Below are 23856 nucleotides of genomic sequence, written 5' to 3' on the forward strand. Positions count from 1 at the left end.
TAAACACCAAATATTGAAAGTAGTGGTTTCTAATCATGTGTCACATTTTTTAAGGCAGGGGTAGGAACTTTTTGGCCCCATGGGCCAGATCTTTATCTCCTGCCCACTTCCCCTTGCCAACTTCGGCAGGCAGGTGGGCCCTGTCAATCATCTGATGCCATAGTGGCATGTGATTGACACATGCCACAGCCCAGCACTAAATGCTCAACTATCAGTTGAGTGTCAAAAGGCCCTTTTCAGCCAAGTCCTGCCCTTAGCTGCTGTGCAAGACTGGTGTATGTGGCTTGGCCAAAGTGACATTGCCGACCCAATGGGGAGGCCAAATTTGGCTTGCAGGACAAGAGGTTCCCCACCCCTGTTTTAAGGCTTATTTACAGTGCACGGCATGGAATAAGTCCCATGGGATTCAGTCCAACCTATTTTTGAGTAACCACACAAAGCACTGCACTGCATCCTTCCATGCTGCTGGTGCCCCTCTTGCCTAACAGCAGTGGAAGATGCCTGCCTCATGGGCATCTTTCCATTCTTGGAAGGAAAAGTGAGTGCCAGTTCCCCGGCTGAAGCTCTAGAACAGGGGTCGGCATCATAAGACCCATGGGCCACAAGCGGCCCATGGGGGGTCGTTTAACCAGCCCGTGGACCCCCACTGCCCGCTCGGGGACCGCCTTCTGCGACACTGACTGGCTTCCCATTGGCTGCAGGAAGCTTCTGCAGCCAATGGGAAGCTGCGGATGCCTCCTCCGTGCCGGAAATAGTGTTTGTGCAGGCATGCGCACACACTCCGACCCACCACGATGTCTGCTGGACCGTAAACTAGCCCAAGCCACAGAATCTTTTCCGACCCCTGCTCTAGAAGTTTCTGTGCACAGATGCAGATCCTGTGATTGTGACTGCACAGACCACCATTCAAAAGACACAAGTAAGCAATCTATTTTAAGTCATGGAGCCTGAATCATATGATTACTTCATACATGAGCACCATTCATCATTCACCACTGGCAAAAGAAGGAAGTGTGTACTTGATTTGGGCAACCCTTCTACATGCTACTCAAGCAACAAACAAACTGGTCGCAGTTTTTTAAGTTGATAACGTGATTTTGGACTAACCTGAACTGGAGCCAAGTCCTGCTTTCCTAGATGTGCCAATCTTATTTTTTTATATTCCTTTTATCTTGCTGGACCGCACATGCTAAAGAAGAATGCATCAACCCCTTTACCATTTTCTGTTCCTTTTTAGTGCAAAAATAACAACAAAAGAGGGACCTGAGGGGGGGAAAGCCAGATGTTTTCTATAAAACAAATTATAGGAACAAAATCCAGTATTGTATTGTTACCCAAGTCCACAGTGGGAGCTTGATTTGGGGAATTTAGCACGCCTTCTTGGGGAGGGAGGGAGAATTGCCTGTTTTTGAAAGTTTATTGTTGCCTGTTTGAGCCATACAGAAACTGCAGCCGCTGACAATAAATCGCTAAACATTGAGCTCCATTTTAGTATTCTCATTTTATGTTTGCAAAATGAATAAATTACATGAGACAAACTTTAAACTGCGGCAGGCAGGGTGTTGCGGGGCTATGTTTAACTTTCCTTCCTAAGTCTGTAACCAAACACTGTGAGGTCTCTGAATAACACTCGCAAACTGAAGCTTGAGGACCATTTGGTGTTCATCGAAATTGTCATTCCTGCATCTCACCAAAACATTTGTCCAGGCTATTTTTCTAGAAAAAGAGGTGCTGGAACTCACTCATTCACTTATAATGGCATAATGGCAATGGCGCCCATCTAAGAGGTGCCGGAATTGAGTTCCGGTGAGTTCCATCCGGAAAAAGCTCTGCATTTTTCACTCGCAACTAACCCGTCTTACTGCTTTCAGTAGGATTTACAGTAAACTCCCAATTAAGTTCAGTGGAGCTGACTCCCAGGTAAGTGACCACAGCATTGTAACCTGAGAAAGGCTGCCTCAGGTTTGAGAAGGTCCTTGGCAAAGTAATTTTCTGGTGAGCCCCTTCCTACATCAATGCCCGCCAGTCCTGTGGACTTACCTGGCAGCAGTAAGCAGTACTGTTTATTTCCAACAGTGACATAGCACCAGTCTGGAGCATGGAAGATCTGCAAGTTGGCTGTCGCACCATTCTTCAAACTGGAGTCACAGGCGAAAGGAAACCCAGGGCAGGGTAGGAATCAATAGTGGTCCCAGCAGACATCCAAGGCTATTGGCAGTCCTGCATGTGAACAACAAACTTTGGTTCAGGTCATTTATAGGTGAATGATAAATCTTCATAAAGTCACTTATGGCAAAAAAAATCTAGCACGTATGTACAGCTCCATGTTACCTTAGTAGCACAGGAGTATCCCAATTCACAAGATTACTTGCTATATAAACATCAGAATGGGATATACTCTATCAAGGTCTTTGATGCATCCATGGAAGGTATGTATGTGGTCCGGTCTACCCACATGCTTCAGGACTGCCCATTTGTTAGAAAAATATTAAGTGCCCTATATGTTTCAGCTCCACATTTGAGGGGGTGACTGGAAGAACATTACTAGCCAAAAAGCAATTGCAATTGCAATTTGCAATTATATCCCCATCATTGATTCATTGGGATTTTTCTTAAATAACACTTAACCCCCACTATACTTACAACTTTAAGCATTTTAGCAGCTACTGAAGCACTTTAATCAATTTTCTACAGGCTAAGGTACTATGAAGTTGTGGTTGCTTGACTGCAAAGCACATATTGAAAGGTGATTGCTTCATCTGCCCTTTCAGCCTGTTAGGAAATGAGTGAAAAATGAGGGAAAGCACCACAGGAAAAAAACATTTCAGGAAATGCCTCCAAAAATAGTCCTGCATAATACTGCTCAGCTCTGCAATGCTTTTTTTTAATGAATAGTGATCTCTTAATTTGCAAGAAAGTTTTTTCACCTCATCAATGACCTTGAAGAGCAATCAGATTGGTACAGCCCTGGCTTGGGGCTAGAGGTCCCTATATCAGCTGCCTGGGTTCCTGGCCAGTTCTGTTCTTAACTGCCACAGGAGCAGAGGAGACAGCGAGCCGCACAAAAGCTTCAGAGCTACCACTGAGGTGCCAGGCTAGTTGCACGCTACTGAGAAGTACCGTATTTTTCGCTCTATAGGACACACTTTCCCCCCTCCAAAAATGAAGGGGGAATGTGTGTGCGTCCTACGGAGCAAATGCAGGCTTTCGCTGAAGCCTGGAGAGCGAGAGGGGTCGGTGCGCACCGACTCCTCTCGCTCTCCAGGCTTCAGGCAGCTATCTGCAAGCCTTCGGAACCTGGCGGGAGCTCCCACTGCGCTCGGAAGGCTTGCGGATAGCTGCCTGTGCTGGGGGCTGGGGTCGGGGGAAGCTTGGGCTTCCCCCGTCTCCAGCCCCGCAAGCTCCGGGACCGGCGGCAATCTTGCCGCCGCTCCTAGACTTGTTTTGGGGGCTGGGGTCGGGGGAAGCTCGGGCTTCTCCCGCCCCAGCCCCGCGGCTAAAAACGAAGCTGGAATTTTTTTTCTTTCTTTCCCCCCCTTAAAACTAGGTGTGCCCTATGGTCCGGTGCACCCTATGGAGCGAAAAATACGGTACGTGACAGACTTTCCTGGATTTAGGGTTGGTCTGTGAGAGTCAGGAAAAGTTGGAACTGCCAGCTCCTAAATAAACTCTCATTCTGGGCTGCTTCACTGATAAAGCTCCAACCTTGCTGACCTGGAGGAACTCTACTAATTCATTAGTTAAAAGATGATAAAAAAGAATTGTTGCATAACGTGGTCACTCAAAAGATTTGAGTACCCCTGGCCTGGCATACATTCATCTTTGATATCACTATTTACCTGTACCATAGGTGCTGGCCATGTTCTAAAACAGCCTCCCTCAACCTGGTGCCCTCCAGATGCTGTGGACCACAACTCATGTTGGCTGGGGCTGGTGGAGGTTGCAGTCTAAAGCACCCAGCGGGCACCATTTGTGAAAGACTCCCGTAACAATGCATTGATTATGCAAACTTTTGCCCATTTCCTCATTTTTTGGAGAACTATGTAGTCAACAGCAGTTTCTATGATCACAATAGTTTTGGATTTAAATGTAAATCTTTTAACCATTATGCCCAGTGATGTTATTTCCAGCACGCCACAAAATGGTACATCCTAATATATGTTAAAGTAACTGAGAAATTCTGCATTTGTGTAACTCATTTCACAGCAAGTCTTTAATTAATGTGCTGTGGTTATGCACCTGTATAGAGTGACAACCTTCTTATTTTAACTTTTTCTGCTGCTGAAATTATTGAATGAAATTAGCTATGGACACAGCAAGGAAATAGACTTGGGGTGCATTCATGACTATTGCATGGTGAAAATGAGATTTCACATGGTCTTCTACAATGAGCCAGGCAATTGATACAAAGGCCAGGTTAATTAAAGTCTTACCTTCTGAAATTGTCCAGTATTCATCACTCCATCCATTTATTTGTCAACAATGCACATCAGTGTTGTTCTTCGTTTAAGATGTTGGTCTTCAAGATGTTGGTCTAAAACTCCCATCATCGCTGATCATTCTCCATGCTGGCTGGAGCCGATGTGTGTTGGAGTTCACAATGTCCTTTACAACAGAGGTAAGCTATGCAACAGAGGTAAGCTATGCAACAGCTTTACCTATTGACCATTAGATAAGCATTCACATTATACTGTTTTAGAAGCCTGCTAAAACGTATATTATTTAAACAAGCCTATCCAGATATATACTTTAGTATTTGCTTTATTACTGTATTATTAGTAATTATTCTATATTACTTTATCTACACTATTAATTTGTTTATAGTGGCATGATGCTCCTAAATATTTGAAATGGAGCCCCTGAGACTCCCAGGTGTTCTGCTAATAAGATCTAAATAAGATTCCTTTACATGACTTGGCCAGTCTACGACATATCTCTCCATTACAAAAAGAATACCATATCTTAATAGATCCCATATGTTATTACTGCATCAAGGCCCCAACAACTCAGTGGGTATTAAGTTAACAAACTCACTCCTTTTCTTTCAGTGATATGAGAGATTCCAGTTGATCTGCGCTCCAAGAAAATGGCTCAGAACTTCTATTCAATCTGATACGCTATTGTGAAGGGAGAAGGGGAGCTGAAACGATTTTTGTTCACAGAATTTATTTTGAAAAAATAAATATGTGCATTTTTGCTCACTTTGGGTTTAAATTAAAACAAATCATTTCGCTTACATGACATTGGTTACATATGCTGCTTTCCTAGCGGCAGTAAAACAACATTGGGAGTACGAATCTCATCAAAGGCTCCTTTCTCACAATTGTTGGATACATTTGATTGTCTCTGTACAACCACACATCTGGAGACATCTGGTACTTTAAAAACCACACTTCGGATGACATCTGGTTCCTTAAAACCCACACCACATACAAATATTTGCATAAGCATACATAGGAGGGGGGAAGCAGTATAAAAATACCATGTATAAAATAATAGAAATATATTTTCTCTACGTGGAATGTTGTGGGGAAAATGAGAGTAAAATGAGAGTACTGTTTTCAGGAGAAATATGATATGAGCCCTAGCACACAGTCCCTCAAAGAATGGCAAAGACAATGCAGAGCTAATAAGAGAGGGCCTAGAAGATGAGCAGGCAACCCTTTTGCCTCTGAGGGTCAAATGCAATGGTGGTCTGTGAATTGGGAGGCTGCATGCAGGCGGTGGGTGTGGGTGAGGCCTGGGTGAGCCCCTTCCCCAAGACACTTTTCCTCCTCCCCGTCCCCATCTCTCTGTGCAGGCATCAGGAGATCCTATCATGCCCCTCCTGCTGCCTCGCTTATCAGTGCTAGGAAGGTTGAGAAGCTATCCCTAGGGCTAAAAGCTGAGCAACAGGGAGGGAGGAATCAGCTGGAGATTCCAAAGGGATTCACAAAAGTTGGCTGAGGGCTGCATGAAGCCTGCGCACCACAGGATGACCACATGTAAAGTAGGGGGGAAACCTAACAGGGCCAGGGAACAGGAATTCTCATGTATTTTATGCAGTGAGTGAAAATTGGGGAAGAGTAGGCTGCAGGGAGGGGAGACCAACTGGAATTGGGCAGGCCAGAACCTCACATACTGAATTGAACCAGTTAGCTAGATCCAGGACTCGGCTACACAGCTGCAAATATAACGTTTTAAGTGTGTTTAAAATGCATTACACAAATGTGGCACTAGATGGCGATGGTGAGCTTATGGCAAATTCACTGAATTTATCAACACTTGACTTTTGTTTTTGAAATGTGTCCTTCAGGAATACTTTTTAAAATCTTACTCTAGGATAACGAACGTTAAATATCTATTTGCGATTTGTAAGATTCATTTTTAAAAGTTATTTAAAAAGAAAGCGTTTCTTCGAGAGTTTACATTTTGATTTATGTAGCTAAGGATTTTTCCTACATAGATCAATGTACAAATGACCTACAGATCTGTCCACAAATACAAGCCATACTTGTATTTGAGTTTTTGGTGGTTCGGTACACACAGCAATGGGGCTACACATATATCTATTTTATACTGGGAGAAAAACTGTCTACAACCATGGTTTGAATAAGAATACAGCTATCCTGTTTGTGTGATCATGTACATGAAAGGAAAGGCTAGCATGATACAGGCTGTACACATGGGAAACTGAAGCCTTTTTCATGATAATGGCTGCATTTTTCTAGCAGCTGAAAGCACGAAGATGGCAACCATATACAATCTTCCTTTATACAGTAGTGTACCCACATACAGAGTCACACGGTAAAATTTGTCAGTGTGGACTGGACCTTCATTATTAACCAGTTGTGGTTCAGACTACCTGTATTCAAGACAATAATGCCTGCAACCTACCTTATCCAGGGGAGAAATTTGCTCAGTTTTTCTGTGCCCCAATTCCACAGAATGAACAAAAACATAGAAAAGCACAGCGTTTTCTTTGTGGTTAAGAAAGTAGAAACAATCAAATACAGCTTTTCAATGCACATAAATAGCAACATTTAGTACTACAGTGGACATTTGTCTATTACAAGCTCCATAAGGTGCATCAAAAGAAGAGGCGAGGTTACGAGTTCTGTAACAGTAGTCAGGAGTATGTGACTGATAGTCTTGCAGGTTATGACCGAATGTTTCAAACAGTGTTTCAAAACCTCTTTCGGCTTTGAAAAAATGTGTTTCAGACCTCTCTGTATGTAGACTTAGAAAGGCTTTCACTGGATTGCGTTTCAAGTCTTCTACGGTTTTCAAAGGGAGGACTGCAAAACAGCTGCTTCATTATATTGTTTCAGGTGCCACTTCACAAGATGGGTTGTCCCAAAGCAGTACACACTTCTATAAGCGTGGGACAAACTGCACTGAATTAATGAATGTTCCATGAGAGATTCCAAAACTAAACAAATTGTTTACCTGTCTTGTATAGCCTTTGCCCAAATGCAGACTGAAGCGAGTCAGGCAAGGTTTTCTCTCCTATAATTCCTCGGAAGGGGATGATGGCCAAGTAGCTCCCCTATACAACCTCACCAGGAAACTACTGCTGTGTTAGACAGTGGCCTTTAATCTGTGTTTTAGAAGCCCCAGAGAGGCCTTATAGAATTCCATAATGCACATTTTCTGCCTGAATGCGGTGCCTGTTCTAAAACAATCTTTCCTGAAGCTGAAAGACTTATCTGCTCTCCAACCATCTGGTGTGTGCCGCACCTTTTCCTGCAGATCCTGTGGGATAAGGCAGAATTATGGCAAAGCTAGATATTGAAAATTATAAATCACATGTCACCATGGGCTTGGAGCCTGGGACTAGAGAGGAAAAGCCTCCAACTTGGATATCCTCCTAGTCGGAAAATATAGTCTTACTTAGCAAGGAGGCTTTGTGAATGATTTAACTATAGCTTTTAGGACTGGTTATTTATAGTTTTTAGGAACAAATTTAGATTCCAGGAGGATACTTGTTGACTTTTTCATTGTAAATCCTATTCTATGATGCCACAAAAGTTAGGACTACCTTGTTAAGAGCACTGCAAGGATTGGGATGAGGTGCTAGTCCACACAATAAGCTATAGGGACACTTCCTGCTTAAGAGGCGATTTCATTTTGCATCTTGTAATTTGGGAAGGAAAGAAACCATTATATGACATTCTCGCTGGCACATGGATCTATTCATTCCATGAAACCACCCGGTTCTATTGCAGCCACTGTGGTTAGGATCTCCATGCAAAAGGATCCAAGTCTTAAGTGCTTTCTTTAGGTCATTCAGTCCAGAATAATTAGCCGTTAAGTTGTATGGAAATCATTTTAACCAGTTTTGTGGGTTATACTGGTGGTTCTTGATTTTAAATCTGTTATTCGTTTTATGGCAATCTTGTTTTAAAATGATTGGTTGACTTTTGCCATAGAATTAGGTTTGTTTTGTATTGTTTTGCTTTCCCTTGTAATGTGTATGTGATGACCACTGGTCATTATTAAGCAATAAATCTGTATCCAAAAACATGCAAAATTTGATAGCATATGAAGCACCCAATTCTCTTAAAGTGAGTGGAGTCCAGATTAACTTGGTGGAACCAAGAGGACAAACTAGAGTTTTAAAAAGGACTACTTATGAATAGATGTGCCCATCACCTTTGCAAATTTACAAACTATTCACTGCAAGAGATAGAAGCTGAAATTCTCTATCAGCAAATATATGTTTTTCTCTTGGTGTTTTAGAAAGCTAGTACTTCTACACAACCCCTAATGGTTTCTCTCAAATACCACATTAGAAATGTGTTTATTTTTTCCTTTACGCATTCTGTTGTGAGTGTATTTGAAAGGTAACACAACACTGCTAAAGAAAAAATGCCAGAAATGATTACAAAAATATTTGACCAATTACCCAGAAGCATCTTTGGCACCAGAGGATATACCCATTCTTTTACTCTGCTCTGTTGCCTGTCATCTGCAACCCACAGAATTTATAATTCAACAGGTTTCTTCATTTCAACATCTTCATTGTTCTGGTGCGCTGCCTTTTTGTCAGTCAGCACAGAATTCCTATCCTGAAGAATTAGTGGAGAAGAAATGTGTGGATGTAGATTTGCCTTTCAATCCATTCAACGAAATGAGACACGTTGCTATAAACTCCAGGTCCCAGAATTTTGGAAAAGCAGACAGAGCCCCAAGAGGTTAAGCCAAACAATGTCCAGCGTCCAGCAGGCTGCTCGCATACAAGGGGTCCTCCACTGTCACCCTGTAAAGATATAGAGGTTATTCCAAAGCATAAGGCTGCCCTTGGGAGTGAGCAACAAAGCTGGATGAACTGATCATAGAAAATAACACGATCGGGATGAATAGTTCCTGTGATCTGTCATTGATGGGGGGGGACTGGCATCACCTAATCACTCATGTGCTCCCTTAGGTATATTTTGACCCCTCACTGTATCAAGGTCTTCACAATTACCAGCAGTGTAGCTATATAGCCCTTTTTTGATTTTCATGCAGTTGTTTTGGAAGAGGCAAATGGTAACAACACATGGCATCCTGTCTTTTAATGAGGATGGCTCACAGAAAGAACATTACACAGTGAGGCTCCAGCACTGACATTGGCTTTCCAAAACCCTTTCAGGTACAATTCAAGGTTTTAGATTTACGATCCAGATCTGAATGGTTTGGCTGTATCTGCCTCCTAACCTATATCCGTTCACATCTCCTAGTATCAGCCAGGATGGTGTCAAGGATCATTGTGAGGGATGCTTGAAATATATGGTTACCGGACAAATACTCTAGGATTTTCCAGAACCACCACCCAGCTTTCTTTGTTTGCTTGCTGTTATATAACCTGACTTTCCTTCAGGGAGCTAGGATAGAAGTTTAACATCACAAAAAACCCTGTGAAGCAAGTTGAACTAAAAGCCAATCTCTCCAGGTCATCTAATGAGATTTCAAGCTGAGAAGGATTTGTAAAAAAAGGTACAGTAACTTTTACCTTTATTTAGGACTCAAAGCCAACAAAATAGCCATTTCCATCTATCATGTGATCTAGTTGCTTTTTTGTTCTATTGGGCTAATTTGGGTAGAGTACTCATAATCTGCAGCTATAGTTTTCATAAATTTCTCTCTGTGTGTGCACATGCTTGTGCTTGTGTTTTTTTCTTCCAGAACTGCCTTACCATGCAAGAGTCCACAGTGCCAGATTCATAGCCTGCACATAACATCCTGGCCGTAATGGTTTTCATGTCGAAATACGACTGGCACTGTTCTAAGGAAATAATACGAACTTCTCCTTCCTGAAGTTTGAAAGGCACTAAATGGGGTGGGGGGAACAACTTTAGTCAAACCATATACAGCTATGCAAAAATACCATCAAATCCACAATTTTTTGTTGTATAAAGTGAAGAGATTATTAACAGTCTGTTTATTGAGCATACAACCTGGCTTGGTTGCACCAAGCTTAAACAATCAGATCAGACTGTGCCCAGTCTTTATTTAGCATTCATTCTTTCTTATCTATTTACATGACAATGATCCTGATGCTCATTGCTTGTTGGGTGTTTCTATGTCTTGCCATAAAACATTCATTCATTCCACATTTTTCAATACTCTTGTCACTTTCAATACTCTTGTCACTTTCCTAACTCAACAAAAAGTCTGTTGAGTATCATCATCATCATCATAATCATCATCATGATTCTGTCATGCTAGGGTGATCAAGAACTGCCCCTTAAAGCTCTTTCTTGATAGCTTGCTACAAAATCAATTTCTTATTCTCTGGGCTCCCTTGAGGGCGTAGCTTCTCGCTTGACCTTGCTATGGACCCATGGTTGGTCGCCCTGGTTGCCCAGGGGGCCTGGTAGGAGTTTTTTTCCAATTGGCAAATTGGCACCGGCCTCTTGGTTTTTTTTGCCTACCTCGTAGCAATCGTCACAACCTTCCCGGTATTTGGCGGTTAGGCATTGGAATGTGTTGTTGGTGTATGGAAGGGCAAGGTGTGGCCATCGCCTACCCCTTCACTTATGGGTATTCCGTTAAAGGAATCCGGCGGTCGTGGATCCTGTCCGATGCCCTGTGGGTGGGGGGCCATGGCACGACCCCCGGTGACATCAGGGGAGAGCTTATAGTTGTATTTGCATCAACAGGCTCCTCCTACTGGTGGTTAACCCCTCATCAGACTCACCCCTCCCAGAGTGGGTGGAGTCAAATTTCCTGTGGTCCAATGCCTAAGCCAATACCTTCTCACATGCTGTAATCAATAAAGTTGTGGCCTTTTTCTTGCCCATTAACCTAATATCCTGTGTCCACGTGTCTTTATTCCTCAAGCGAGGATCAGGTCCTCGAATCACAACACTACTTTCCTCGGCAGTATGCTTCCCACCTCCAGGAAGCCTCATACACACACATCTTATGCAAGGGCCTAGGGTTCTTATTGTGGCTAAACAGTAATGAAAATGCAGGTACCCGTACAATTCTCTCCCTTCTTTGTATTCCAGTCCCTATTCAGTTCAGTGAAAAGTAAGAACAAGCTGTGGACTTTGGGTTTATATTCTGCGTTCTAATATTCCATAATACCCAGCAAAGATTTGTCATTAGTGTTGAAACAATAAAATTTACACTAGAATCAGATAACTAACAGAAGTCAATGGGAGATAAACACATTTGTGTTTAAATATGGAAAACATTAGTCTTACTTTTGTTGCCCATGTGTCCCCAACCAGTGATGTAGCAATAGGTATCTGGCTCGACTAGCCGCTCCCTGCTGGGTAGACAGATTGGCCGTACATAGCTTGTCTCATTGATGTCTTCATTGAGTTCCACAATGCTTATATCATAATCCACAACAGCACGGTTATAACGGGGGTGCAGAATAATAGTCTTCACCGTGCGGGTCTGCATGAAGACTGAAGGATGATCCAAGTTGTTGATGCCAAACACCACTTTCCACACAGCAGGGCTTTCTCTCCTTGTGAAGAGGAAAGAAATAATATATGCCGTTAGTTCTGAATTTATCACTTTCCAAAGAAGCAACTTCAAACGCTGACGTTCTTGGAATAAGCAGATTTCTTAGATCTACTTCAATCAGGATCCAGGCCTAGTTATGGCATTAAAACTGCCTTGTGCACAATGTGGACTAATCTATGATGTGAGAATTACTATGGGAGTGTTGATTCTTCTAGACACTTTGGCAGGCTTTCAATAGGGTTGATCATAGTACAGCATAACTGTATAACCCATGCCCATGTTCCACTTGAGGACATAATCTTTCCTTCTAGAATGTTTCCAGATCCTTAACTCTGAGTCATGGTGCACTATGAGGAGATTAAGCTAAAGGGACCCCTGACCATTAGGTCCAGTTGTGACCGACTCTGGGGTTGCGCGCTCATCCCGCTCTATAGGCCGAGGGAGCCGGCGTTTGTCCGCAGACAGCTTCCGGGTCATGTGGCCAGCATGACTAAGCCGCTTCTGGCGAACCAGGGCAGCACACAGAAACGCTGTTTACCTTCCCGCTGGAGCGGTACCTATTTATCTACTTGCACTTTGATGTGCTTTCGAACTGCTAGGTTGGCAGGAGCAGGGACCAAGCAACAGGAGCTCACCCCGTTGCGGGGATTCAAACCACCAACCTTCTGATCAGCAAATCCTAGGCTCTGTGGTTTAACCCAAAGCGCCACCCGCGTCCCATGAGGAGATTACACTGCACAATAATATATAGGGGGAATAGTATTGAGACAACAGACCAGAGAACAAAAGAATACACTATTTTGTAAAACAATGAAGAAGAAATACTGATTATTATGCAGATTGCTACAGAATGAAGGAGGACTGAATGAAACAGTATTCAAATCAAACCAGCAACTCAGTTATAATGTGAGATTAGAATGTACCAAATATGGATAAAAGGGAGATAGTGAGAAATGTCAGGCAAGCAAGCGGAGCCTAATTGGTATAATGAAGGGAAATAAGTGTGTGCAACAGCATGGCTAAACTTAGAAATGGGAGAGAAGAGAAAGAGCAGAAGTGGAAAAGGAGAGAACTATGAACAGATACAGAAATTGCTCTATTATAGATTCTGTAACTTCTCTCTCCTCTCTTTTTTAAAAAAAGAATTTACACAGCAGATGCCACACGAGTTGAATAAATCATTGGTATCTACAGCGTTTGAGATGCGGGCAATACTGAGACAAACTTATTAATGGACTGCTTGTCCATCCGCAAACAGAACTAGTGTTTCAAACGCCTTTAAAGTGTTTGATTATGACACAAAGGCTATTAATAACATGGCATGCAGAGGCTGGAAAGTCAAATCATAAAGATATTTCTCTCCTCAGAAATTTGTTCTATTTTTTAATCCCCTGAGCCCAAACAAGGAAAGACTTTTCAATTTTAAATGCATATCCTTGGGCCAATAAAAAGTCATATAGTGAAAGTGTTATCTAATAATAGCAAACTAACCATGCATTTAAAAAATCTCAGATATCATATTATGTGTGTTGCGTTTCAAAGTGATGTTTATAAATGATAGTCAGCATGTGATGTTTATAATTCAGGAATTAAGAGGGGGATAGTAAATCTCCCTCTTCCTACAGTTTGGGCTTCTATACAAGCTAGAAGACATATTTGCTGCTCCACCCACTTTTTGACGTTAGTTCCACTCACCACACTCACATACTGGCCCTGGAAAGTTACCCATGAGGAAATGCTTCGAAATGCAAGCTGGGATTAGTCACCAGAGAAAAGCAGTTTTCAATAAGATCAGTGTAACATTTGCACTTAAAGCGTTTGCAGATGACTTAGTTCTGACATTACAGGAGCCAGAATCTAGTACGAAAAGAGTACTACAACTAATCCAGGATTTTGGTCGGGTGGCGGGATTTAAACTAAATAAGCAAAAAACCAAGGTGTTGGGAAAAAACTTGACAGATATTGAGTCGGAACGGTTTCAGAGAGAGACAGAGTTAACTGTGGTTAAGAAAGTTAAATACCTAGGGGTAAACATAACAGCAAAGAATTTGAGTCTGTTTAAAGATAATTATGAAAAATGTTGGTCTGAAATTAAGAGAGACTTGGATAGCTGGTCAAAATTGAAACTTTCATTGCTAGGTCGAATAGCTGCTATTAAGATGAATGTATTGCCAAAAATGTTATTTTTGTTTCAGACATTGCAGATTGTAGATAAAACGGAGTGCTTCCGGAAGTGGCAGAAAGATATCTCCAAATTTGTCTGGCAGGGCAAAAAGCCCAGAATTAAGTTTAAGATATTAACGGACGCAAAAGAAAGAGGGGGCTTTGCCCTGCCAGACTTAAAGTTGTACTATGAAGCCGCAGCTTTCTGCTGGCTAAAAGACTGGCTACTTCTGGAGGACACGGATGTGCTGGATTTGGAAGGTTTTAACAATGCATTTGGATGGCATGCATATTTATGGTATGACAAGGTTAAGATCAACAAGGTCTTTAAGAACCATATTGTCAGAAAAGCAATATTTAATGTCTGGACAAGATACAAAGACTTATTAGAAAACAAAACACCGAGGTGGCTGTCACCTTTGGAGGCCAAGGCCCGAAAAAGACCCAATATGGAGGCCAATTGGCCAAAATATTGGGAAATACTAGAAAGGGATGGAGACAATTGGAAACTGCAGAGTTTAGAGAAAATGAAAGATAAAGTGCGAGACTGGTTACACTATGCTCAGATTAAGGAAGTGTTTAAGATTGATAAAAAGTTAGGATTCCAGGTGGAGAAATCGAAACTGGAGACAGAACTGCTAGAACCTAAGACCAAGGTACTTTCAAAAATGTATAACTTGCTGCTGAAATGGAACACACAAGACGAATTGGTTAAATCGGCTATGATAAAGTGGGCCCAGGATATTGGGCACAACATTATGTTTGAGGACTGGGAAAGGTTATGGACTACCGGGCTGAACTTCACAGCATGTAATGCTCTGAAGGAAAATGTAATGAAAATGATATATAGATGGTACATGACCCCAGTGAAATTGGCTAAAATATACCATTCGTCTGATAACAAATGTTGGAAATGTAAGGAAAATGAAGGAACATTCTTTCACCTCTGGTGGACCTGCCCTAAAGTGAAGGCCTTTTGGGAAATGATATATAATGAGTTAAAAAAGGTATTTAAGTATACCTTCACCAAGAAACCAGAGGCCTTCCTTCTGGGCATGGTCGGCCAGAACGTGTTAAAGAAGGATAGAACATTTTTTATGTACGCTACAACAGCGGCAAGGATACTTATTGCTAAGAGCTGGAAAACCCAAGATCTACCAACACTGGAAGAATGGCAGATGCAGCTGATGGACTATATGCAACTGGCTGAGATGACTGGCAGAATCCGCGACCTGGGAGAGGAGAGGGTTGAAGAAGACTGGAAGAAATTTAAGATTTATTTACAAAAGTACTGTAATTTGGTTGAATCCTAACAAGGAAGCCAGAGCAGAAATAACTGTCTACCATTAAATTATAATTTTTTATTTGAGTTTAACCTAAATATTGCACTTAAGAGTATAATCAAGATGATAATTTGCTTGGAAAAATTCGTTTTTAATGATGAGAGTGGAAGCGGGAGACGTGAGGGAGTCCGCAATAGAATGAAAAGATGTTATGAAACCTATTTTGTTTGTTAAATATGTATTTGTAAAAAATCTTAATAAAAATTTTTATAAAAAAAAAAAAAGATCAGTGTAACATTTGCATTACCTCTTCCAGCCCACAGGGTTTAATCCATGGTCCCGTCGAACATTGTGCAACACCAGTTTAGGAATGATTTATGTGCCTCTAACAAAGCATTCAAGGGACGCGGGTGGCGCTGTGGTCTAAACCACAGAGCCTAGGGCTTGCCGATCAGGTCGGCGGTTCGAATCCCCGCAACGGGGTGAGCTCCTGTTGCTCGGCCAGGCAGTTCAAAAGCGCATCAAAGTGCAAGTAGATAAATAGGTACCGCTCCGGCAGGAAGGTAAACAGCGTTTCCATGCGCTGCTCTGGTTCGCCAGAAGCGGCTTAGTCATGCTGGTCACATGACCCGGAAGCTGTACGCCGGCTCCCTTGGCCAATAAAGTGAGATGAGTGCCACAACCCCAGAGTCATCCACGACTGGACCTAATGGTCAGGGGTCCCTTTACCTTTTACCTAACATTTGTATTACCTCTTCCAGCCCACAGGATTTAATCCATGGGCTTGCTGAACATTATGCAACACCAGTTTAGGAATGATTTATGTGCCTCTAACAAAGCATTCTCAGCACCACTCACCCTTCAAAGCAGTGTGCCACTGTCAATACCCATTTCTTTGCAATGAGGACACAGCCACATATATGCCCACTTGGCTCACTCTGCAGGGAGCACTGCCATGGCCATCGTCCTGGGCGACTGGTCCTGCCACCAAGGATCCTCTTGCTCATGCGAGCTGCAGGGCGACGGCCACAGTCTGTTAAGAAACATATAAAACATTTTGCTGCTAGGGACCAGAATATTCAGTTGGCCACAATATGCTGAAGAGCCCATCTGAGGAACAAGGACTCCTCAGCAGTAAAATGAAGACTTATGTATAAGCTACTCCTCATGAGTAGACCAAATCTGCATGCAGACGGCTTGCAGCTGTGTTCTATACAGGGAGCACCCAGTTCAGCTGCAAGCACAGTGTGCTGGAACAACGTATTTTCATCAGTTCCCTGATTTGCGTTTCCCTGTCACCTAGGTGACCACTGGAATACAGTAGTACCTGGGGTTACATACGCTTCAGGCGACGTATGCTTCAGGTTACAGACTCTGCTAACCCAGAAATAGTGCTTCAGGTTAAGAACTTTGCTTCAGGATAAGAACAGAAATTGTGCTTCGGCAGCGCGGCGGCAGCGGGAGGCCCCATTAGCTAAAGTGGTGCTTCAGATTAAGAACAGTTTCAGGTTAAGAACGGACCTCCGGAACAAATTAAGTACTTAACCCGAGGTACCACTGTACACACACATCATGCTTGGACATCAGACTGTTTCTGGACCTTGTTTCTTGTACTTCCCAGGTATTTGGATTCTGGACCATGGACGTAGCCAAGGGGGTGGGGAGCAGCTTCCCCCCCAATCATTTAAATCAATAAAAATACTGCCCCCCCAACACAAATCCTGGTGCGCCCATGTGTACCACCTGAAGTACACAGTGACATAATTTGGTAATGTGGTGTCATCTTCAGAAATGGTCTCTTCAGTGCTCACCCTCAATGCTAGATCATTTATCTCTGTAAACACCATATACTTTGCTCCCTTTTTTGGGGGGGGGACTATCTCAATTAAGCCTCAAGGTCTGCAAACTCCCAAAGTATGTCAGTTGACAAATATTATGTGTTTTTTGTCAAACTATTTATGAATCCAAAATTACACCACTCATGCACAACAAGGTCTCAGTAGACTTGGGGTAACCTCAGTTTTCAGAAGCACAAAAAACATTAAGGAACCCCCAACACACAATAATGAGAACCAAGTGTGCTCAGTGACACAGAATTCTGCCTGAGAGGGGGGAAACTGAAAACTTAGTAGGAGGCAGAATGGAAAAGAATAGTGGAAGAATATATTTAGAAACACATTGTCGGGGTAGGTCATTTTCTGGTTGACAATGAAAAGCTGTTTTTAGATGTCCCTAGGGATGGAAGTGAGAGGTGTCTGTAAACATCAACAGCAAATTAATCAAGGATCTTAACCAACAGGGAGTGGGAACAGAAGCATCTAAGAAGCAGGTATGGCTGAAAAAGAGGAGCACTCTACATTGCAGCATTTTGTTGTAGGTCCCACTAGTCAACGGCTATTAGTGTAGTAATGATGGTCATATGGGGCTTCCAGGTTCAGGAGCACTAAGTCACTGAATGCAAGTTTCTAGGGAGTCACAGCAGAGCTTCCTCATGGGATGTATCCAACCAAGTCATAGTCTGAGTAGACCCACTGAAATCAGTAGACTTGACCAACTTAAGCCTACTGATTTCAATGGGTCCATTGGATATATCCTGTTCCCTTTAAACCCTGATTGTGGGCTTCTTGGGAGGAACCTGTTTCCCACTGCGGAAAGCCAGGTGCTGGTCTGGGTGGATCTTTCAAGGAAATTCCTAGACTCTTAGGCTGCCATGTGTATTCTTAGAAATCAATGGGACATGTTGGTGATTTCCAAGTTACCTACCCAATTTCCTTCTTCATAGTTAGATAAGTTATGTATCTTACCTTCTTTGGTGCAGAGAAGGGAAACCATACTCCTGCTTCTGCATGGCAACCTACAGATAGAGATACAAAACTTTTGTGAAGAACAGGGTCTTTACACATACACTCCACCTGTTTAATATATAGATCATTTATCCACTGAATTTCTCTTACAGGCACCAATGGTCTTCCTATCTTATTAAACAAAGTACTTCAAAACTGGAGAGCTCTTGATTTTTAGAAGCAATATTTTTGTATTTAATTTACACCAGCAGACTATGTGAGTTTGATCTGGCAAATATCCCTACATTAGTTTTATCACTGTCAATGAGATTTTGGAATCTGCTTATAAAACTTTCAGGTTGCTTTGTATAGAAAGTGTTTAAGTGCTAAAAGGAATGTGAAAGGTCACATTTCTGACATGAACTAATAAACTATGAATTTGAATCCTTCAGTTTGAAATTTGATACAGGCATTCAAAATTCCAAGTGTCAACATCTAAATCCCCAAAGTTTCTGGTTTGAAAAAAAATACCGTTTTTAAAGCATAATTTCATTTTCACTCTATCTACAATAGAAGCACAGCTATTCCTCACCCTTTCACCAAAAGGGCCTGCAATGTGGATATATTTTTTGTCTCCCAGTCAGAGTGTAGGTTTAGCCACTTCTCATATGGTGGCTGCTCATACTCTGGGACGATTTCTGTCACAGGTGGGCCCCTGAAATAAACACACATTGAAGGTAGCTTAGTACATTTGTTGATATTAGAATCTGAAACTTTTTAATGGAAAGAAAGAGGATGTCTCAGTTGCAGAGGAAATGTATTCCATGTGCACTCCATGGAAAACCCTTATTGTTGCTAAAGCTGAAAGCTCATCATTACCATGTGCTCACTGCTTAGTATATAGGGTATTTGGACACCAGAGCCATTACCACCAGATGCTTTCAGCATAGGCAGGCAGAGGCTATATGTAAAGTGCTTTTAAACAGTATCCTCCCTGTACACAGGGTTGGCACAAGTAAGGGTTTTTCTGTGGCCTTCAAATGGGATAAGTAATTTCTAAGACAGCTCTCAAACAGGCAATTGAATTACATCCTACTTCTGCATATGCTTCAGGGAGAGATTTTTCCAAAGTTGGACCAGATAACATTTTATTATATTATTACAGAGAATATGTCTGACTTCCAGAAGAAGAAATGAGACTTGGAAATGGAAATTGCAAGAGTTCTCTCTAGTGGCTCAAAGCATAGCTCATTTTTCTTTACATCTGTCTAATGCATTACTGTTTTGTTATAATGTTAATGACTGCATTCAGTGTTTGTGGTCTCCGTGGATTTCTTCTTCCTGGCCATTCTTCCCTTACCCATTATGTGTCTGTCAATCTAATTCCCACTGCTTTTCTAATAAGATATTATCAGGCGTATTCATAGAGAGCAATGCTTCCCCCCCACCTTTAAGCTGATCAAGGGAACCATTCAGATAGAAGAATATCTCAGATTGTATTGAAATCCAGAATCTCTTTTTAAAAAGGCTCAGAAGCAAATAATCAGATCTGGCAAGTCAGCAAGTCCAGTTTCTGCATCCCTTTGGGTTTTGGGTAACTAAATTTTCCTTCTGTATTCAAAGCTCTCTATTACAAGGCTATTCATGCAAACACTTAAGCCCTAAGGGATGCTATTGATTCATCAGGTACTAACATTTCACTAAATTATTCATTCTCCCTTTGTGCTCCCCCAAATCAGTTAATTCACACCTGGAAGGGGCAATGAGATCCAGTGTTTAAAAAAAAAATCCTTAAAAGATTTCTCTTAATATCTTTTGTCAGACAGATGTCAAAGTTGAATTTTCAATAGAGCATAATAAAGTCATGCTAAATAATTTCCACACCACTCCAGAATACGGAATCATTTTGTTGATAAAAGAAGTTGTGGGCCCTAGGTGCAATGGAGCCGTGGTGGGGAACACAGGCAATAAATCAATACCAGGAGGCACGTGTCAGATTTAAGTTGGCCACAACTTTATTGATTACAGATGCAAAGGTTTGGTTAAGACATTGGACATGGATCCAATGATCCACCAGCTCACCAGCTGGCAGATGAATTGGTTACAGATAGGTAGCCGTGTTGGTCTGCCATAGTCAAAACAAAAAAAATTCCTTCCAGTAGCACCTTAAAGACCAACTAAGTTAGTTCTTGGTATGAGCTTTCGTGTGCATGCACACTTCTTCAGATACGCTGAAACAGAAGTTACCAGACCCTTCTATATAGTGAGAAGGTGGGGAGGGGTATTACTCAGAAGGGTGGTGGGAATGGGTGATTGGCAGATAGCTGTGATAGCTCATCTGAAGAATCTGAAGAAGTGTGCATCTGAAGAAGTGTGCATACACACGAAAGATGAATTGGTGTTAACCAAATTTAGGGGTCTGCCTATGATGTGAACCGAATCCATAAAACCCATTTGATAGCTAGTATAGGCACTGTGGCCCTTCCGCCTCTGAACTGGGTGTCTGGAAAGAAGTGCCTCCCTCTAAGATCCCTCAGGGAGATTTCCCCGTTGAACAGGGTCGGTGGGCCCACCTCCCGGCTGCCTCTCTTGCTTCAGCCAAAAGCCTGTTCTGCCACTCAAGTTGGCTAGCTCAGGCAACTCACCACCAAACTTACTCCACCTGCAACCAATCCAACAAGCCATTGCCGATTGCAAATTAAGTGCTCATCATCTGGTTTGAACAGGGTCCCATCATTATGTATGATTTCAGGGAGTGGAACCAGCCTTCTGTCACGGGCCTACACCATCCACCACATCACTCTGTCCCCTTTGCTCTCTAGTTACTCAGGTGGGCCTGAGGCCTCACTCATCAGCTTGGACCAGATGATTGTCATGGTGGGGTATTTGGAATGTAAAATGTTTATGGCCATGATAGCGATTAAGGAAGCTGCTCCCAGTGAAAGGGGGGCAAATAGGAGCCTACGTTCAACTATGCCAGGTTCTTGCCTAGGATTAAGAAAGACCTATTAGTGCCACTTCTCACACTGCAGTTTTAGCTGTACAAAATACAGAAAATAGGAATACAACAAATGTGTGTTTGAAAACTTTGTGTCCAATATATGCACTCATTTAGGAGCTCTGGTTTGCAACCTGCTGATAGCGGTTTTGGTGGCAAATGTGGGTTTGCATTGACATAATGCACCATCCCGCCACTGGCCGCCCTTATACACCACAGGCACTGCTTCACCAGCATCCCACTGCCAACCGCCCTTACCTGAAAGACTGCTTCCTCCAATATGTACCTACTCAAACCTTAAAATCCTCCTTGTTCCACATGGCCACACTGAATGAAATGAGGTGGGTAATCATCAGGGAGAAAACTCTTTCAGTAACAGAACCCTACTGAGACCTTTTAAATAAGCTCTGCAGCCTGGGCCTCTCAGTTTTTAAATATGTGGTATTATATTGTGGGTGACTGTGGTGTCTGCTGTATTTCTTCAGTTTTTTTATGGTTTTACAGTGGTACCTCTGGTTACGTACTTAATTCATTCCGGAGGTCCGCTCTTAACCTGAAGCGTTCTTAACCTGAGGTACCACTTTAGCTAATGGGGCCTCCCGCTGCGGCCAGTGCGCAATTTCTGTTTTCATCCTGAGGTAAAGTTCTTAACCTGAGGTACTACTTCCGGGTTAGCAGAGTCTGTAACCCAAAGTGTTTGCAACTTGAGGTGTTTGTAACCCGAGGTACCACTGTATGTTTTATTTTTTATTTAATTTTTTTGCTCATTTATTGTAAGCTCCCTAGAGAACTTTATGTTATGGGACAGCATGCACATGTCAAAAATAATCAAATATATTTTAGGGCAGCTTTGTTTGTATGCTCACCCATAAGATATATGAGACATATTAATCCTTTGAAACGTTAATACGGGTTGATAAAGGCCCATCTAAATTTAGCACATTCAGTCTGAATGAAGCTTACTTGAAAAATAGGCATTTTTTTTAAAAAAAAAATAGTATTAATTATTAATATTGTTGTTGCTGTGGATATTACTCACACTGTAACACTGCAATTTTAATTAAACTTAATTACTGAATCAATTAGTAAGGGCCAATTTTTATTGGTGCATTTAAGACTTAGAGGAACACTTGTATATTTTTACAAGGCTATCTTAGCCCTGATATGTAAGTGAAATAGGCTATGGAAAAGCAAATATTATTAAATACTGCTTTTTGTTTATTTAATTGTAAGTGATCTTCCATACTGAGTTTTGGGTGATTATTTAAACATAACCAATCAAATAATTCAATGGTTAGAAGAGAGAAAAAAATCTATTCACAACGTATCTAGAACCTGATAATATATATTTTTTTAATGTTACAACTAGCCATGTACTTGTTTGTATCTATTAAATCTATATATCCTTCCCTTCCTTCCCACAGAGCTCAGAGTAGCATTTAATTTATGCATTTAACAGGTCCAGGGAGTCTGCTTCTGTGAAGAGTGCACCACTGGCATAGGAAACTCAGGCAGCAGCACAAACTGCAACTTCAATGAACAGCGATTTCTGTTTTCACACTTATCACCAACATCACTTCCCATGATGAGAAAAGCTTCAGGGTTATGATGGAAAGGCTAGTTGTCTGGGTGGATTTGCGACATTCCACTAAAGCAATGAGAAAGGAAGCATGAGTAATTCACACTTCCTCTGTCAACTATACCATACACAATCCAAAGAGCTGGAGATGCATATTCATCCCATGAGGAGATGCCGAATCACTAAGTGCTTTCTTTCAAACTAGCTGAGTACAATATCTGAAACTATCCTCTGTACCTGCTGAACAGGCAACTGAAAATGGATTAGAATTACCCTGTAAAGGGCTGATTCACACATACCTATTGATATCTTGAAAACCATCCATTGTAGACCCTCCAAGTGTCCCTATTTTCTAGAGGCATCCCTGATTTAGAGAAGCTGTCCTGATTTCTGATTTGATCCTAGAATGCTCCACTTTTCCTTAGGATGTCCCTATTTTCACTGGAGAAATGTTGGAGGGTATGGAATTATCCGACCCCCGAGCCATCTGAAGGCAATCCTGTATAGGGAATTTTTTTTTAATGTTTAATGTTTTATTCTGGTTTTTTATGTTAGAAGCTGCCCAGAGTGGCTGAAGCAACCAAGTAAGGTGTATGGGGTATAAATAGTAAAATTATCATTTTGGAATGGGACGTCCCTATTTTCATTGGAGACATGTTGAAGGATATGCCATTGGCTGGCTTGCATGTATGAACTGAGTAATCACAGATCATAAAAGGTAAAGGGACCCCTGACTATTAGGTCCAGTCGTGGCCGACTCTGGGGTTGCGGCGCTAATCTCGCTTTATTGGCCGAGGGAGCCGGCGTACAGCTTCCGGGTCATGTGGCCAGCATAACTAAGCCGCTTCTGGAGAACCAGAGGAGTGCACAGAAACACCGTTTATCTTCCCGCTGGAGGGGTACCTATTTATCTACTTGCACTTTGACGTGCTTTCGAACTGCTAGGTTGGCAGGAGCAGGAACCGAACAACGGGAGCTCACCCCGTCGCGGGGATTCGAACCACCGACCTTCTGATTGGCAAGCCCTAGGCTCTGTGGTTTAACCCACAGCGCCACCCGTGTCCCTCATATCACAGATCATATGTTGTGGCAAAACAATCACAA

At 42.1% G+C, this 23856-nt stretch overlaps 1 protein-coding gene and 1 long non-coding RNA gene across 7 annotated transcripts in view; both read right to left on the bottom strand.

Moving 5' to 3' along the window:
- Positions 1 to 1143: 1143 nt before the first annotated feature.
- Positions 1144 to 5054, bottom strand: LOC309377424. Of its 2 annotated transcripts, XR_014171555.1 has the most exons (4): positions 4434 to 5054; positions 2644 to 2772; positions 2041 to 2220; positions 1144 to 1263 (listed from the first exon to the last, which is right to left on the bottom strand). It is a non-coding gene; the product is annotated as an uncharacterized lncRNA (long non-coding RNA). The 2 variants fall into 2 exon arrangements; XR_014171556.1 differs by lacking the exon at positions 2644 to 2772 and having other exon boundaries at positions 4434 to 4504.
- Positions 5055 to 6586: 1532 nt separating this feature from the next.
- The window catches only part of CORIN (corin, serine peptidase), a 106799-nt gene continuing 89529 nt past the window's right edge, over positions 6587 to 23856 (bottom strand). For all 5 annotated transcript variants that reach the window (XM_081924379.1, XM_081924378.1, XM_081924381.1 and 2 more), the window contains exons 17-22: positions 18768 to 18890; positions 18197 to 18246; positions 16251 to 16425; positions 11676 to 11947; positions 10161 to 10294; positions 6587 to 9241 (exon numbers count right to left, since the gene is read on the bottom strand). In XM_081924379.1, coding sequence (XP_081780505.1) covers positions 9059 to 9241; positions 10161 to 10294; positions 11676 to 11947; positions 16251 to 16425; positions 18197 to 18246; positions 18768 to 18890 — 937 coding nt within the window. In that variant the 3' untranslated portion in view covers positions 6587 to 9058. The remainder of the gene's footprint in view (positions 9242 to 10160; positions 10295 to 11675; positions 11948 to 16250; positions 16426 to 18196; positions 18247 to 18767; positions 18891 to 23856) is intronic.

This window comes from Podarcis melisellensis (assembly GCF_964234715.1).
Source record: "Podarcis melisellensis genome assembly, chromosome: 9".
Classification (NCBI taxonomy): Eukaryota; Metazoa; Chordata; class Lepidosauria; order Squamata; family Lacertidae; genus Podarcis; species Podarcis melisellensis.